This window comes from Lutra lutra, chromosome 3 (genome assembly GCF_902655055.1).
Source record: "Lutra lutra chromosome 3, mLutLut1.2, whole genome shotgun sequence".
In the NCBI taxonomy this organism is placed as follows: domain Eukaryota; kingdom Metazoa; phylum Chordata; class Mammalia; order Carnivora; family Mustelidae; genus Lutra; species Lutra lutra.
Genome location: NC_062280.1, coordinates 146,101,976 through 146,118,703, shown reverse-complemented (window position 1 = coordinate 146,118,703; position 16,728 = coordinate 146,101,976). Strand labels below are relative to the sequence as shown.

Here is a 16,728-nt window from a genome sequence, read left to right as displayed (position 1 = left end):
CTGTTTCTCCACATTCTGCCCTCCAACACCCACTAGCACTTTCCTTTCCTTGCGACTCAGTGTCTGGTTGTCCTTTCTTTTCCTTCACCTTTCCCGGCAAATGGCTGCCATTTCACTTCCACTTAACACACAGGTCCCACTCCCTCAGACCAAAAAGAACAAGATCTGGGCCTGGTACCTGCTGCATGCCTTGCATGGTCTGCTGCAGGAACTGGAGCTGCTGGTCCTTGGTGACAGTTTCCTCTGTTCGAAAGAGCTGTTCCTTCTCTTGTTTGAGCAGCTCTACCTCGTTCCTGTAGGCATCCAGCTGCCAACGGAGACTGTCGTTCTCCTCCTTGAGAGCATAGGCCTGAGCGGCCAGGGCTGCAACACAGAGGGAGTTCAAGTCAGTCACCTTCCTGCTTTGACAGTGGGGGCCTTTTGTGGGAGGGGCAGTCTCTCACCCCAGTTCTTACCATTAGCCCCAGCTCAGAGACATCCCCAAAGGCCTTGCCCCAGGGCTCTTTAGTTTGCAGTTGGTGGGCATGACCACTTTGGGGATTTTTATCTATTCTATTTGTCTTGTTTTATGGAGGAAATGTTTCCTGGGGGCATGGAATAATTCCTTCCAAAGGCCCATCTCTTGACCTCTCCCCCAATCCGAGGCTCTAAGAAGTCCAGACGGTGGCTAAGTGGCAACAGCATTGACAATTCCAAGCAACAATCGTACCCAACCCCTTTACTGTCCTGTTTCTGCAGGCTGGCTTGGTGGCTTGGGGGCCACTTTCTCTCTAGCAATCAGCCATTCCACAGGTGGAGGCCAGCGGCAGTGCTCCCAGGGAGGGAGGAATTGACAGGCACGCCATTCCTCCCTCACAGTGGCTGGGACACATCAGACAGCTTATTTGCTCACTCCTGTCAGAAGGGTAACCTGGTTCCATTTGTTTCACAGACAGATTAAAACTCTGAGTCCCTACAAGGCTGAGTGGTTACTCAAATACCCATTCTTGAAACCTAAAACTCCCAGGTGTGGACTTGGACCTCACGCACATCTCCATCTTACCAAGAGATGGAGACACAGGGTCCTCCACACCTCAGAGCTTCGGAAACAGCAGAGACTGAAGAAGAAAGAATGAGTGGTACGAACAACACTGAGGATGGTTTCCAGCTTAGGGCTTTTTGGCCTCTCCAGTGATGAGAACCGTCGGCTGGACGCATACCAAGTGACAGGCCCTGAACCTAGAGCTTTGTTTGGACTAAGTCCCTATACCCCCCATCAAGCCTGCTCTTAATCCCCCTCTTTACAGGTGACAGAGGTGAGGCACAGAGAAGTTAGAGAACTCTTCTCATCCCACAAAGTAAGTAGCAGGAATAGTCTTGGGGCACCTGGGTGGTTTAGTCGGTTAAATGTCCGACTCTCGGTTTCAGCTCGGGCCATAATCTCATGGATTGTGGGATACAGCCCCATGTCAGGCTGCTTGCTCAGTGGAGAGTCTGCTCAAAGATTCTCTTTCTCTGCTCCTACCCCAACTCATTCTCTCTCTTTAAAATAAATAAGTAAATCTTAAAAAAAAAAAAAAAAAAGTAGCACGAACAGTTTTCAAGTCACTGGGCTGTTTTGCCAGTCTGGGTGTGTTTAGTTCTTACTAATTTGAAACTCCTTGCGAATTCTCTCCTCCACTCTCCTATCAGTATCCCACACTTTCTCCCCCTCCCACGGCAAATTCATGCTCTACTGTTGTAAGCAAGATAAAAGCGGAAGAGAAATTTCAAACTTAACAGAAACTTCTTCAAAGAAGTGGCTTCCAATCTGTAAGGGCAGAATGTGAGGCCTACTGTATGGCCGGGTTCTCAGTGTGTGCTCATTTCTACCTCCCACTTCCCAAAACCAATCAGACAGCACTGGAGGTCAGCCCCTGCATGTTCTAACTTCACGTTGCAGTACACTGACAACTGACCTTCACAGAGGTGCTCTGAAATCCCTGTGAATGCTCTCCTCAAGTATCAAACATGAAATTACGTTAATAATAGCTTTATAGTTGAGTGGTTTATGGTATTCTGCTTTGCAAAATGATTATGTATAGTACATAGGAAAGACTAATCAAATAGAACATGCAATTAACCAGAAAATTCCCTACCTCAAACCATCAGGGATCAATTAGTCAACAAGCATTTACTGCATACGGACTCTGTGCCCAGGCCTGTCTGGGCATCTTGGATCACAAAAGGAGGAGCCGGAATAGGTCTCTTCTCTCAAGCAGTTCAGATTATGAGAAACTGATTCATTTGTAAAGAAACCAACACATTCTGGGGAAGAGGGATCAGCCTGATCCCTGGCATATAGTAGGAACTTAGTGAATGTTGGCTGACGAACAAATAAATGGGCAACTTAGTGTCAAGGACCTATAGGAGCTGCGGGAAGAGAAAGGGAGACACAGATCAGAATAATAAAAGAGGGCTTCAGAGGCTGGAAGCCCGAGGATCTGGGAAGGATGTCTCAGCCTAAGCAAAAGCCCAGGGAGGAGAATGGGAGAGCTACTGCTTGGGGCAGGGAGGGTGACTACTTGGGGCAGGAAGGAGAGAAGCTCCATCCACAAGGCAAGTGTTGGTCTGCAGGCAGGGAGAGAAAGGTGAGCCAGGTCCGGTGATGAGAGGGGATGGAGGCTCAGAAGTCAGGCTAGAGAGCCCGATTCAGTGCAGCAGCCAGCGCAGAACCACTTCAGGTGCCTGGGCAGTGAAAGGACACTATGAAACCAGTGATTTAGTAAGATTGGTTTGGCAATGGTGCGTGGAATGAACTGGAGGCTGAAAAGAACGAATGGAGGAAACTGTATTTGGTGTCCATGTGTGTGCAAAACCACGGAACAGCCAATTTTACAGTTTTTAGGGACGTATAAAATCAGAAATGACCAAGAATATGGCCAGGAGCGTGAGCTAGTGCTTTTTTTTTTTCTTTTTTTTTTTTTTTTTTAAGATTTTATTTATTTATTTGACAGACAGAGATCACAAGTAGGTAGAGAGGCAGGCAGAGAGAGAGGAAGGGAAGCAGGCTCCCTGCTGAGCAGAGAGCCCGACGTGGGACTCGATCCCAGGACCCTGAGATCATGACCTGAGCCGAAGGCAGTGGCTCAACCCACTGAGCCACCCAGGCGCCCCGAGCTAGTGCTTTTTAACATCACGCGGCCCAACTTCAGATCTTGTCCACACCCGAGACACCAACCCCTGACAACTCAGTTTACCAATCCGCAAGGAAATGGCTGTGAGGCATCGTTTGAGAGGGAATGCTGTAATAGGGCAAAATTACAGAAAATGCAAATGATGGAAAAAGTGTTGGCACTACATAAGCACATTACTACATTTAGTAGCATTCAAAGACACTTAAGTCATTTCCTTAGGAAGCTCTATTTGGCCCTTTTTCAATTTAGAGTGGCATTTTTATTATCATAACTGATAGCAGGTGTTTGTGAAGAAATCGATTAGTATGCAGGGATGGAAATTACATTTTCCAAATGAATTGCATAGTCTGCAAGATACGCTGAAATCTGTGTAGCAAAATGCAAGCAGCTATAAAGCATGTGCCAGCAACATTATTTAAATAAATTATCTGAACATAAATACATATAGGAAAGAGCACCATCCATTATTTCATGGGCTCTTCTTAGAAGCCTGTGGAATGGCACTGCTGATAGCTCTTATTCTTGGCTGAGCCGAGTGACCACTGTTTCTGCCAAGGAAGAGACAATGCTGTTTGCATTTCTGGAATAGGACAGTGATATCATTATATTAAAAAAAAAAAAAAAAAAAAAAAAACAGCAGTTGTAACTCTGTAACAACCCCCTCCCCCCAAATCAATACCATAGCAAATCCCATCAACGTTTTTGTAACTGAGGCATATAACGAATTTACATTCCTGATTAAACGATTTCAAGCTTGATATTTGCAAAAAAAAAAAAAAAATGGTTACTCATGTGGCAGCAAAGTGGTTATTTCTGAAGAGTGAGAAATTGTGTATTGACTCCACTTAACTTCAGGACACCTGTTTGTACACATTATTCAATGTCATGCCTCAGCCCTGAATGTAACCTTCAGATGAGGCTTCCTGCAACACACTATATTATGTTTCTAAAAGAAACAAAACCCTGATAATTCCTACCTTAATATTATTTTTTCCAGTATATTAGAAATTCAGAAACTTGAAAGTTCTGCTTTTTCATTTCTCTCTCTTTCTTTTTTAAATCTTTAGTTCTTTCTGGGACACTGTATTAAACAGTTTTGAAAAATGTGTCATCAAGCTTCTATGATAAAATTTACCCTTGAGAGACTGCATAATAAACTCACTATTCAAATAAGCGTAAGGATTAAAAACAAACTACAGTGTGCATCTTTTAGTAAGAATCCCTGAGGAGTGCACTACGTTTCAATAAGTGGAATATTTAGCTAAGAGCCACCCTATGTGGATTGCCAATTTTCAATAATAATAAAAAAAGAATACAGTTTAAGACTTCAGTGTAAACTACTCTCCTGACTATAATTAAATCTTCCTCTGGTGATTATAAAGGTGCTCTGAATCCAGCAGTGCTCATGGGTTATCATTGGTTCATTCACCAACCAACAGGTTACTGAGAGGCTCTGTAAAGAAACTGTGGCATTGGACGCCTGGGTGGCTCAGTCAGCTAAGCGTCTGACTCTTGATTTCCACTCAGGTCATGATCTCAGGGTTGTGAGATTGAGCCCCCAGCCCCTTGTGGGGCTCTACATTCAGCGGGGCCTCTGCTTAGATTCTCTCCCCTCCACTCTGCACAAAGGCACATGTGTGCGCTCTCACTCTCTCAAACAAGTAAATAAAACAAATCTTAATTTAAAAAAAAAAAAAAGAAGCTGCAGCATACACAAGGGGAAGGCCAGTGTGGTTGTCAATTCATACTTGCTCAGGCCTTAGAAAACTTCTGTTACTGGATTTTCCAAATGCATCGCAAATGCAATAACAATGTAAGAAAAACTCTGCTAACCAAGATTAAATTACATTTCAAAAATTAGCACTGGGCTACTAAAATTACCAAAGTGACATTAGGGTAGGAAATTGATCCCAAGATTAAATTGCACTGCTGAAAGGAGAGGTCTAAAGGTATTATAGCAGCTTGCTGTACCCTTTACTGGATTCTATAGAAACCAATATTCTTTATATTAATTATGGTCAAAGTGACCTCTTTGTGTCTCCTGGATTACTTACTGTGTTTCCATGGGAACAGATAGTGGCATGCTTAACTTCTTTAAGTAAATAATCTGGTGAAAGCCTGGAAATCTCTCTCTTACTAGCCTGAGCCAGCCTCAGAAAAATAATTAGCACTATATGAAGAATGTAAGTTATTTTGGGTTATGTCCCAGTAAGCTGACAGTATGTTAATATCTTTTTCATGCTCGGGCGAGATGTAACTAAATAATAAAACACTTTAACATATTATTGCTAACAATATCTGGATTTCTCAGGGACTGTTCATCTCGGCTTCTTTGGGGAACTCTGTGTTTAGCATTCTCCCTCTGCTCTGCCAGATGTCCCCCTGGAATGCCGGAAGGGTGCTGTCAAGTGGGTGTTTCTTTCCTACATGCAGAGTCTCTTCCAAGGATTTCATCAGCTGCTGCCCAGCTAGGCAGTTGTGCTGATAGGTCCGGAACGCAGGATGATGTGGATGGATCCAAAATCCAGAGAACATCCTCACCATACGTGCTGCCTACCAGTCCCTGTGCGCTGGTGACTTCGTTACTCCCCAGGTTCCACCTGGCTCCCTGCACCCCACCTCTTCTTGTAGGCTGCCTGGGGCGGGGGTGAGGGGTGGAGCTTGCAGAGACCACACACTAGGTACCCAAACTCATGCCCTTCCTTATTTAGTGCAGTGCTGTTCCCAAGAGGTGACTGCCCCAGAGGCTGCCACGGGAATTTCTCTCCGGTGGGGCATAAGGGAGTCATGTGTGTCTTCTGAATAATCCGTCTCGTCCCGCTGCTGGAATGGGCCTGGATCTTTGAATTACCATAAGGAAGAAAGGTGCCAAAGACCAAGCATATCTGCTTTGAACTCTTCTGTGCTCAAGAATAAACTTTTTGTTGCTGTTAAACCCCTGAAAATGTGAGACTTACTAATGAAATAGCTGGTGTTCGTCTAATGCCGGTAATGGCTTACATTAGGATCCCCTGGTGGGCATGCAGAGACCCAGACTTCTGGGCCCTACCCCCAGAGTTGGCAATTTGGTGTGTCCGGGACGAAGCCTGAGAAACTGCATTCCTCCAGTTTCTCGGGGGGTGCTGGTGCTGTGGAGGCAGGGAGCACCCTTTGAGAACTGCTGCTCAGACTGGCACTCACTCATTCTCTTGGTTCCTGAATTGGGGCAATGGTTGACTTGCGTGGACAGATTCTGAAGGAACCACATGCTTGGCTTGTCGTTCCAGTTTCCTTCCTTGACCTTCCTTGACCTTCCATGCTCTGCACCAGGGAGGGCTGTCCCGCCCCAGTCCCATTCCTATGCCCTGAGCACCTCCTCATGAAGTGAGGGCGAGAGCACTCCTTTCCCCATCTCCCCCAAATAAAAGTAGCAACAGCAGAGCAACAGCAATGGTGGTGGTAATAGCTAACCATTCTGACATGCCAGGCTACGGGCTAAGCATTTCACCTGCACAATCTTAGTGAACAGAATTACTGTTTCTGTTCTACAGGTCGATGGAGCTGGGTTTGAGAGACAGGGGCTGAGCAGCTGGCGGTGGTGCAGGGCTTACACTCAGCACGTGTGACTCCAGAACCTCTAGTACGGGACTGGGGTAGCCCAGGTGTAGCTCAGAGCTGGTGCAGGAGAGAGCGGGGAAACCAAGGACACCACCCTCACAGCAACTTTGTTGCTAAAAGAGAAAGAGCAGTCCATTGTGGCAAGGTTTGGGGAGTGTTCTGCTTGAGCCTCTATTTAAAGTAGACACACATGTATCTTCTGCGGGAGAGTCGCTGAGGAAGGACCCCTCTGGCTCACACCACGTAGGGATCCTCCTCCTGCTCTGTGTCTCTCTCCTCCAAGATGACCACGCTGACAGTCGCTAACTGCTGAGCTCTTGAGCCGCAGTCAGTTAATAAGGCTCCCGTGAGAGGACTGAGTCCATCCCACTCATGCTGATCTTGGGGTCTCTCAAGGACCAAAGTTAGCTGCCCCCCGCCCGTCTGACCTCACTTGCGCTGTTACTGCAGCATGAGCCTTTTGGTAGAGCGCAGGTGGTGGAAACCTCCCTTCTCAAAGGGTCCTGTCCCCAAGACCTCCTCTGAATGGGCAGCAGAAGCCCCAAGACAAGGCCCAGGCCCACCCTCAGCGAACCAGGGGAAGGTGTGGGCTCCTCCAGTGTCCTGGCTCGGAACTGAAAGGCACGGCGGCCACCTGCCACACGGCCAGGCTCCTGCCAGCCAGCCTCCTACGGTCCCGACAAACTGTAATCGATCTGTTTTTCAATAACACCTGTATCACCGCGGAAGCAGCAATCTTCCTCAAATTGCTCACGGAAATTCCTTCTGCTTCATTTTTGCAGGATTATTATTATTACAACTTAGCATTGACATAACATTTTATATTTGCAGTGTGCATTATAGTCTGCACATTAGCTACTATTAGGGAGAGCTAAACAGAAGCACAATGTGGTGTCTATTTCCATCTTTGTGTGAGGCCACTGGAATAAGGGTAATTTGGAGAGTGCAGGTAAGCTAGATCCTGTTATTACTATGGCTTAAATGTGAGTCTGGAGGCACAACGGGCAGCAGGTGACTCTGGAAAAAAAGAGAAATGCTCTGTTTCTCCCTGCATACAGCTCTTCCTAACGAAGGGGTCTGTGGCAGCCATGGCAGCCGGCAGGAGCCGCTGGGTGCAGACACTACTGAGAATTGACATCAAGCCTTCCTGCTTTGCCACCAAACTTATTATCCTCTGATGCTGCTCCCAACTCCCCCTCAGTGTCCTCAGGAGAAAATAAGCAAAGGAAAGAAGCTTGCCCACTTCCTTCGATAGCAGAAGTCTGCCATTTAAAATACTGTGGAAAGGTGCTCTGTGGGCTGAGGGATGCGTTTCAAGGCCTTAGGCAAGCACCTATCAGCGAGCCCTGCAAATTGTAGCTTTCTCTGGGCCAGGCACAGCCCCACTTGACCTCAGCACCTCCCCAGCCAGCTGCAGGAAGAACATGTGGACGTGGTGGCAGCCAGTAGGGGCTCTCTCTACCATGTGGTGTGGAAGGAGGCCCAAGGGAGAGGAGGCTTCTGGCTGCGGAGGACTGCCGAGAGAGCCTCTTTCCTGAAGAAGGTGGGGAGAGGGTCTTCAGGTCAAGCTCACTGAAGGGAAGCCTGAGTGGAGATTTCACAAAGGACCCAGAAGTCTCTAGGAGAAGGGTCCCCCAACCCCCCCAGGCAGCCAAGGCAAGATCAGGGGGAGGGAGGGAGGAAAGGGCTGGGTTGTTGGAGCCCTAAATTCAGGCCACAGGTGTCTCAAGAGGGGATCCTTCCTACCCCAATTCACCCTTTTGACTAAACTTCAGTTTTCTTTTTTTTTTTTTTTAAAGATTTTATTTATTTGACAGACAGAGATCACAAGTAGACAGAGAGGCAGGCAGAGAGAGAGAGGGAAGCAGGCTCCCTGCTGAGCAGAGAGCCCGATGTGGGACTTGATCCCAGGACCCTGAGATCATGACCTGAGCCGAAGGCAGCGGCTTAACCCACTGAGCCACCCAGGCGCCCCTAAACTTCAGTTTTCTTTTTCACTTTCAATCCCTATGCTGATTTCTAAGATTCAGGGCTACCTTTTTTTCCCCCCTCTCTAAAGGCTTTTAATCATTTTTTGTTAAGGTTCTATTTTTGTTAAATTTCGTTAAGATATTTTGTTATTTATTTATTTATTTATTTATTTATTTATTTATGGGGGGGAGGGAGAAAGAGAGAAACAGCATGGGCAGGAGGGGCAGAGGGAGAGAGAGAACCTCAAGCAGACCCCATGCTGAGTGTGGAGCCTGATATGGGGCTCGATCCCAGGACCCTGAGATTACAACCTGAGCCGAAACCAAGAGTTGGATGCTGAACTGATTGCCCCATCCAAGAACCCCACCTTCTGAAAGCTAAATTTAAAAATTCTCTTTTAGAGCAGTGAGACTCAGACCAAGGTGAATCACAGAATGACACATGTTTCTAGGGGTGGCCACCTCTCCCTTGGCGGTGGCTCCCACGTTCGAAGACAGAGCGCCTCCCTTGGGGATGATACTGCATCACTGGGTTTTGCTCTGTGAGACTTCATCCTAACTAAGCAGCTGGTCTTGGCCAAAGAGAGAAGCTTTAAACAGCAACCCTTCCCGTGAAGCAGTTACCATGTGAGGACTGTCACCTCTTTCCCCCACCAACCTGCAGATTCCTTTCCCTTTTAACAAATGGTCACTTCTAATTTTCTTCAAGAAAACTTCCCCTCAAGAGGTGATGATTTCCTGCTCTTACTAACAGCCTCTCCCCCAGACACACGCAAACTCACACCCACATAAAACACATCCATACTCTGAAATGTGAAATGAAGGTCAGCCCCAACTTAAACAATGTTCTCAGATCTAGGCACCATCTAGGGCAAGGAAGGCAACTTAATCCACAGAGTTTCTATTTTTCTAACACCAAATACTTGGGATAACAAAGATGAGTTGTAAAGAAACCCTTTTTCTCTCCTCAGTTTTTGTTTTATATAAACTTTATCCAGTCTATCACAAGAGAACCACCAATTTGCTCTTGAGCTTGGGGGGAAATGGAGGCATGTGAAGGCATGTCCTCTTCACTATCCTGGTCACTAGTGTTGAAATTCATTTATTTGTGCCTGACATTAGACAGTTAGAATCCCAACCTCTCTAAACATATCACCAAAGTAGGATGGCGCTCGTCTGAGTAATTAAGGCTGGTATTCCTCAAAGTTTGTTCCACACGCAGCCTTCATTTGTCCTATTGGTAGCTCTTAAATGAGGATTCCTGGACCCATCCCAGACCCTCTGAATCTGAGTGTCTGGAATGGGGCCTGAGGATGTGCAGTCAACTACTTTCTAGGGTGGGCGGAATGCATGCCAACATTTTAGAACCACTTCCCTGGCTTTTTAGGGACCAGATCCATTTCTTCAGGCTTTCTTCTTTTTTCCAGTCTTATAAATATTTCATTATTTTTTTGACACCTGCCTTCTCTAACTGCTTTTCTGTCATTAGAAGGACCTTGCCTGTCCAGCTTCGACCATCCAACATGGCCGTCTCGGCCTCTCTGCCACCTGCCTTGCCTTCTCACATTTCATGAATCTATCGACCTGTTCCTCTCGGAATGCTACTTACTGCCTCTCCCGTGATGATATTGTGACTGAATGCTTTCATAAATCCTCCAGGCAGTGTCTCCAAAACACATTTTTCTGATCTACTGGGTGTTGTTGTGTATTACTTTTCTTTGCAGGCATATTTCTGGAGAAAGTTCCAGTTGCAGCCGATCTGTAGCTTGCACGCAGGAGACGCCCAGCTCGTCCTCTGTGTTCTGTGGGAAATAATGACCCCTTGCCAGGACCTCAGACCAGCTTCTTCCTGATGAGACGGGGCCCCTCCTGTGTGCCCGCTCTCCCCAGACTTGTCGCTGGATCCTCAGAGGCTTTTCTCCTAGGCACAGGGCCAGGCATCGCTGCTTCCTTCTCTCACCACTGATGGATGAGAAAGCAGTCCCTGGTTATTCTCTTAGAGTCTGAGAAAAGCTGAGACTCTGTTCCTGGCCTTCATCACATCTTTCTGCATCAGATTACCTTCATTTTTTTTTTTTTCCTTCCTCCCAGCTAGACTTTTCCCCATTAGCCACAGGATACTTCACTGTTCCTCACACGGATATGATGAGGGGGGCTGTCCACCCATGTCGTGTCTGCCATACTTAAACTCAAGAAAGAGCTCTCATTCATTTCTTCTTTCTTCAGTCCTTTATTATTGCCGATGTCAGTCACTTCTTTTCCACTAAACATTTTTATCTTTTACTTCACTTTTACTGTCTTTTCATATTTCATTACCCTACCTCAACCTGTTTTTTTCCCCTTTCTTTCTTACCAATTATTGACAGACATCAATCCTCAGGTTACATACTGGTGGTTCTCAAGCTTCAATGCAGCAGAAATACCTGCGTGGTAATTTATAACTTCCATGAGTGGGACTGAACTCCTAGGCATTGCTAGGAAAGCTTCCCAGCTCTTTGTCATGTCAAGGTAGGGCCGTGAGCCACTCACTCACACCTTCTGTTATTGCTCCTCAGTATCCATCCTCCACACTGCCATGGTACCAGGTATTTGTAAAATGCCATGGAACCCCTTACTTGGTTATTTCTTACAACCTCACGTGAACTCTCTTAGGATGAGCCTTATGTTGCTACTGAGAAGACTGAGGCTTGGAAGAGACCCATCATTTGCCAACTCACGCCAGAAACAAAACTCAGATACCTCCAGGGCCTCTGACCTCATCTCGTTCCAGGTTACTTCTTTACTATATTCAGTGTCTTCAAGCTCTCTCTTCCCGGGACTCTAATTCTCACTCACGTATCCATTTCTTCAGACCCTTTCTGGTGATTTTACCACCCAAATGACCCCCTCATCCAAAGAGCATCAAGGTGAGCTTAGCCTTCCTCAGACCCAGGAAATAGGAAGGAAATGTGGAAGGAAGTCTTTCAAAAACTTATTTCAGAACTCTTGACTTCTCATCCATTCAGACGGTTCCAGTTCACATTCTTCAACTGGACACATCTTCTCATTACTTCTCTCATCCCCAGAGGTTGAAAACTACAAAATCCTGCTTTGACAAACTCCGCATTTATCTTCCCCGAGTCCTTGGGCAGGGAAAAGTGCACATATTTTAAAAACTGCCTAGATGGCTAAATTATAGCAATTTTTCCCTGGGAGAGAGTTGTTCAGATATTAAAACCCTCTATGTATTGAGTATGATAATCTTTCTCACATCCCCATGAAAAGCAGTTTTTGCTTTACTCATTAAAATTATTTGTTTTTGGTTTTTGATGAGTGTAAATTTTTCAGGTAGCAATGTTTTATTCTTACTAGCAACTCCTTGAAAACCCTCCATGAGCGCTGAAGCCCCAGTTAAGCACTATTAATCAAACACTAAATGCTTTTAAACATCTCTACCCCTTTTTCTAATTGAGAAATAGAGCTGTTTGGGCAAGTTTATGAGGTGACCTTGATTGAATTAAAGAGGTCAGGGATGGAACAGACTTCAAACTCATATTCAATGATTTTTAAAGAAATGACTTCCCTCCAATTAAGCAGGAATTAGCATGAAATATGTTGTTTCTAAAGGTTAAAAGAATTCCTCTGAGAAACTAGCTCTCTTGTTTGCTAGCTCTTTATTGAACATGAGAGAGAAGGCGCCATGGATAGTTTTATATAACGTGTTCTGGTAACAGGGGGCCGATGATCCAGCATCAATTATAACATTCTTAAGAGTCATAAATGTTGTACTGAAGGGGCAAGGAGTCCAATTTAAGTTTTAGTTTCTATTTCAAAAGCCCAGAGACCCAACAGTTTTCAATTACTAAAAAAAATCATCAAGATATATTTTCCATCTGCATTAATTTCAACCTAGTTCTAGGGGGAAAGGTTCCAATATTACTTGGTTTCTCTGCTATTCCTCCTTCTAGCTTCATCCCTCACCTTGCCATAGTCCCCCATCATTTAATGACCTGAAAGGACGTGTCATTCTTCCTAATCTAAAAAGTAACACAGAAGAGTCTTTGTTGTAGAATTATGGAAGCTGGATTCCACAAAGGAGGGCAAAGGGACTGACATGTGTGGTCCCACACATGGGGACTCCAGGATATTTTTTTTTCCTTAAGATTTTATTTATTTATTTGACAGAGAGGAAGAGAGGGAGCACAAGAAGGGAGAATGGCAGGCAGAGCAAGAGGGAGAGGGACAAGCAGACTCCCTGCTGAACAAAGAGCCTAACACAGGGCTTGACCTCAGGACCCTAAGACACTTAACTGACTGAGCCACCCAGACTCCCCATCCAGGGTACTGTTTCTGAGAAGCAGTAGTCCTGAGAAGAACACTGGCCATGATACTTTGTGTCCCTGCTCCCTTCAACTTCAGGGAGTTGTACAGACATAGATTATACACAGGAGGGAGGCAAAGGGGGTAGGACAGAGAGCAAGAAGGGACTTTATACCCACATTCCTCTTATGAGAGTTGGAGCAAGTTGGTAAACCTCCATTAGACCTCAGGGTCCTCATCTGAAAAACCTGGTTAGTACTGTGAGGGTTAAATAGGTACTAGTGATGGGTTTTTTTTTCTTTTCTTTCTTTCTTTCTTTTTTTTTTTTTTTTTGTGTGTGTGTGTGTGGGCGGGGGGGTTCCTAAACTGGAAAAAAGTCCTTTAACAGATTAGAAATTAGTTCTTCCAGGTTTAAATTTCCTCTTCCAACATTTCACCCATTCCTGTCCACCTACTGTGTACCTAATATGCCATATGCTGGCCATTCAGAAAGGAAAAGATATCAAACTAGTTTTTAAGGAAAATACGGGGTGTCATCATGTTTCCCCTCTTACTTGCTTGAAACAAAACATAAACCAGGGATAAGACAGAGTTCAGATGAACAGATTTATATAACTGCTTCGCAGATAATATCTGCTCTCATGGTTCTTGATGCCAGAGTGTATCTGTTTGCTTGGGCTCTAACTGCAGAAGGTACTGAGGGCAGACCCTGTATGGACCCATGACCCAGGTCTATCCCAGGAAAAGGAGAGCTCTGATGATGTAATATGAGAATTCTCCAGAGTAGATAAACAACACTCTCAGATCAAAGACTGAGTTTCCATTAGTCTTTTAAGGCTTTGCTAATTTCTTCCCTTTAATCTGGCACTGTAAGACAAATATCATGGTCCCATATACATCGTAAAAATTTGGTGGATATTCATTTTATCACGGCTTTGTATTACAACATTGCTTGAGATAATTCATGGAGGCAAAGAGCTAAGAAAGATCGAGAAATGGATGGCTTTAGGATACTCAGATTATACAAACCATATTACAAAATCCGTATGGCAGGTGGAGACAATTCTTTAAAAACTGATAAATCACTAAAAGAAGAATAAAATCTTATCCTACCTCCAGAAGATTTGCCAAATTGTCACTTACATTATACCTGAAAACTTGCAATTTTTTTTATAATGACAAAAACTACCCAATATAAACTTGCATAATTTATTTAGCATTTCAAATAATTATTGTTGGGGGTAAAAAAAAAGTTCCAATTTTTCTCATTAAATTAAAATATGGGATGGAGAAGGAGAGGACATATTCCTTGTAAGATCTCTTCTGGATCAAATGTCCGAGTCTATCTCCATTGGACTGATATTATTGTAGATGCCACCCCTCAGACTGAGATTTATTGAGAAGTACATCTCATAAAAAAAGGGGAAAAAAGAGGCCCTAGGAACAAGGAAGCTAGGATAGCACTTCAATAAGTCCTGAAATTAGATAGAGAGTCAATAAACTGGTGATCTTCTCGTAGGCTCTCCCAGCCCCTGAGGATGCAAAGGAAATATGGGATGAGATGGGAAATAAAAGGGCTAATACTATAGCTCAGATCCATCAAGTCTGTGCCTGTGTTTTGAGAGATATCTTGATTCTTCTCTTTACTTTTTTGGAGAGTTTGGGAATGGAAAACATGAGTTGGGACAGTATGTATGGTTCAGCAAAGGAAATGCATGACAGGGTACGGCTCCTTCCCAATGTACTTCACCTCTTCAAAGTATTTCTTCTTCTTGCCTGAAGCCACAGAACAGATTGCTTTTGAGGAAATAAATATCACTCAACTAGAAAAGAGCCTGTGCCAATTTCCTGGGTATTTTTAAAAGCTGGCACTGCTGTTGGAATGGGCTTAAGGACAGTTTGCTGGATGCACTGCTTATGTTGAAGCCAATCTCTTTCTAGTTAGTAGAAATACAGAAAATAATGGGAAAACTAAACATAAGCCCCAGTCATATTTGTCTGGAATAAGTTTTTAAGTTAATAAACTCTGCAGTCTACCTTTGCCTCCCAAATGGCCTCATGGTGCCATGCACATCGCAGACAATGATTTTATTTGATTACTGACTCATGATTCCACTTAAGGCATTTGGGGAGGTTTCTTCTTCTTCCCATCAAACTTAGTGGTGGCATATGAAGGTTACTAACCTGGAAAGAAGGAAACTAGTACTGAGTTCTAGACTTTCTACTTGCTACCTTGGGGAAATAACATAACTTCTCAGCATGTGACTGCGCATTCCTATCTGTAAAAAAAAAAAAAAAGAAGGTGGTTGTATAAGATGATTTCTAAGGGTCTCGTCCACATCTAAAGAGACTCATCACTGCTACTCCCTGGGGGTAAGAATTCAACATGTCTGCCTGGTTTAGAACTTGAATTATTTCTTGACTCTTATTTTAATAGTTATGCAAATATGATCAGCCCTTGGAACAGGAAATTGTAAGACAATGTGATCTGGATATTAAATGTGGAAATTCCCTAATGTAAAGCTGAAGAAGGCAATTTAATAAACTTCCATCATCTGGTACTGGTTATCATTTGTTACCACTTTTAATTTTCCTGTATAATTGGAAATGGCCAGTTATTCCCCAACCAATGGGAATTTTATCACAGGTTCTCCTAGGTAATTTTATAATAACTATTTATTACAGTTTAATGATTAAAATAATACAGGAATATTTTGTGGAAATTTGAGATGCATAGAGAAGAAAACAAAAATCACCTATAGTCACACCATCTAAAAATCATCACTCTGAATATTTTGACCTGTATCCTTATATATTTCCCCCAACATACAAACTGTGATGACAACACATACATAAACCAGTAGGAATGATCTGTACACTTATTTGTAATTGATTTTATCACTTAGCACAATACTGAGAACCTCTCATGCCATTATATATATATATAAAACATTTATATATATATATAAAACATTTATATATATATAAATATAAAACATATATATATAAAACATTTATATATATATATATAAATATAAAACATATATATATATAAAACATTATATATATATAGCCTTCCAGAGTAAGATTTTTCTCAAGGCTGCTTATGGATATGTAATTAATTAACCCATAACCCACTGTTAGATATTAATGTGTTTCTAAAATAATTCTGAAAACTGAAAATTTAGGTAACCGCATCATTTGGCAACGACATATGTGCCTCGAGTGGAAAGCAAAAGTCTCTGGGACACAGCAGCTTGGGAGCTACAGTGGGCTCATTAAAGAACCTTCAACACCCTGCCCGAAGTACCACAATGAATACATCTGTCTTGCAGCTTTTGCTCCGGAAGTATTTCTCCCTACTTCTCTGCTACTGCTGGGGAGTCCAAAATAAAAATTCCTTTCCTTAACCATTTCCCAGAAGGCTGTTCACATTGTGTCCTGGAACTGGAGTGGAGTGGCTGAGCCCTTAGTCCCTCCCTGGTATCAAGGACATTCACCCAAGGAAAAGAGAAGAGTCTCTAAGCCATTTAGACATGGGAGAGATCACTAATAATAATGATTTGAAAACTGTTATAAACTTCAAAGTCCAGGGGCTTCTAAGTATACATATCATATCATATCATTCAGGTAGAATTTCTAAGAAAGGAAAGAAAGTAATCACTTCTTTCAATTCCTTTTTTCATTAGTTATGAGGCCCCTAACTG

The 16,728-nt window shown here is 43.8% G+C and overlaps 1 protein-coding gene across 5 annotated transcripts in view; it reads right to left on the bottom strand.

Annotated features, from left to right (window-relative positions):
- The window catches only part of ENOX1 (ecto-NOX disulfide-thiol exchanger 1), a 571,933-nt gene that overhangs the window by 103,068 nt on the left and 452,137 nt on the right, over positions 1-16,728 (bottom strand). For all 5 annotated transcript variants that reach the window (XM_047723525.1, XM_047723524.1, XM_047723527.1 and 2 more), the window contains one exon: positions 179-363. In XM_047723525.1, the coding sequence (XP_047579481.1) occupies positions 179-363 (185 nt within the window). The remainder of the gene's footprint in view (positions 1-178; positions 364-16,728) is intronic.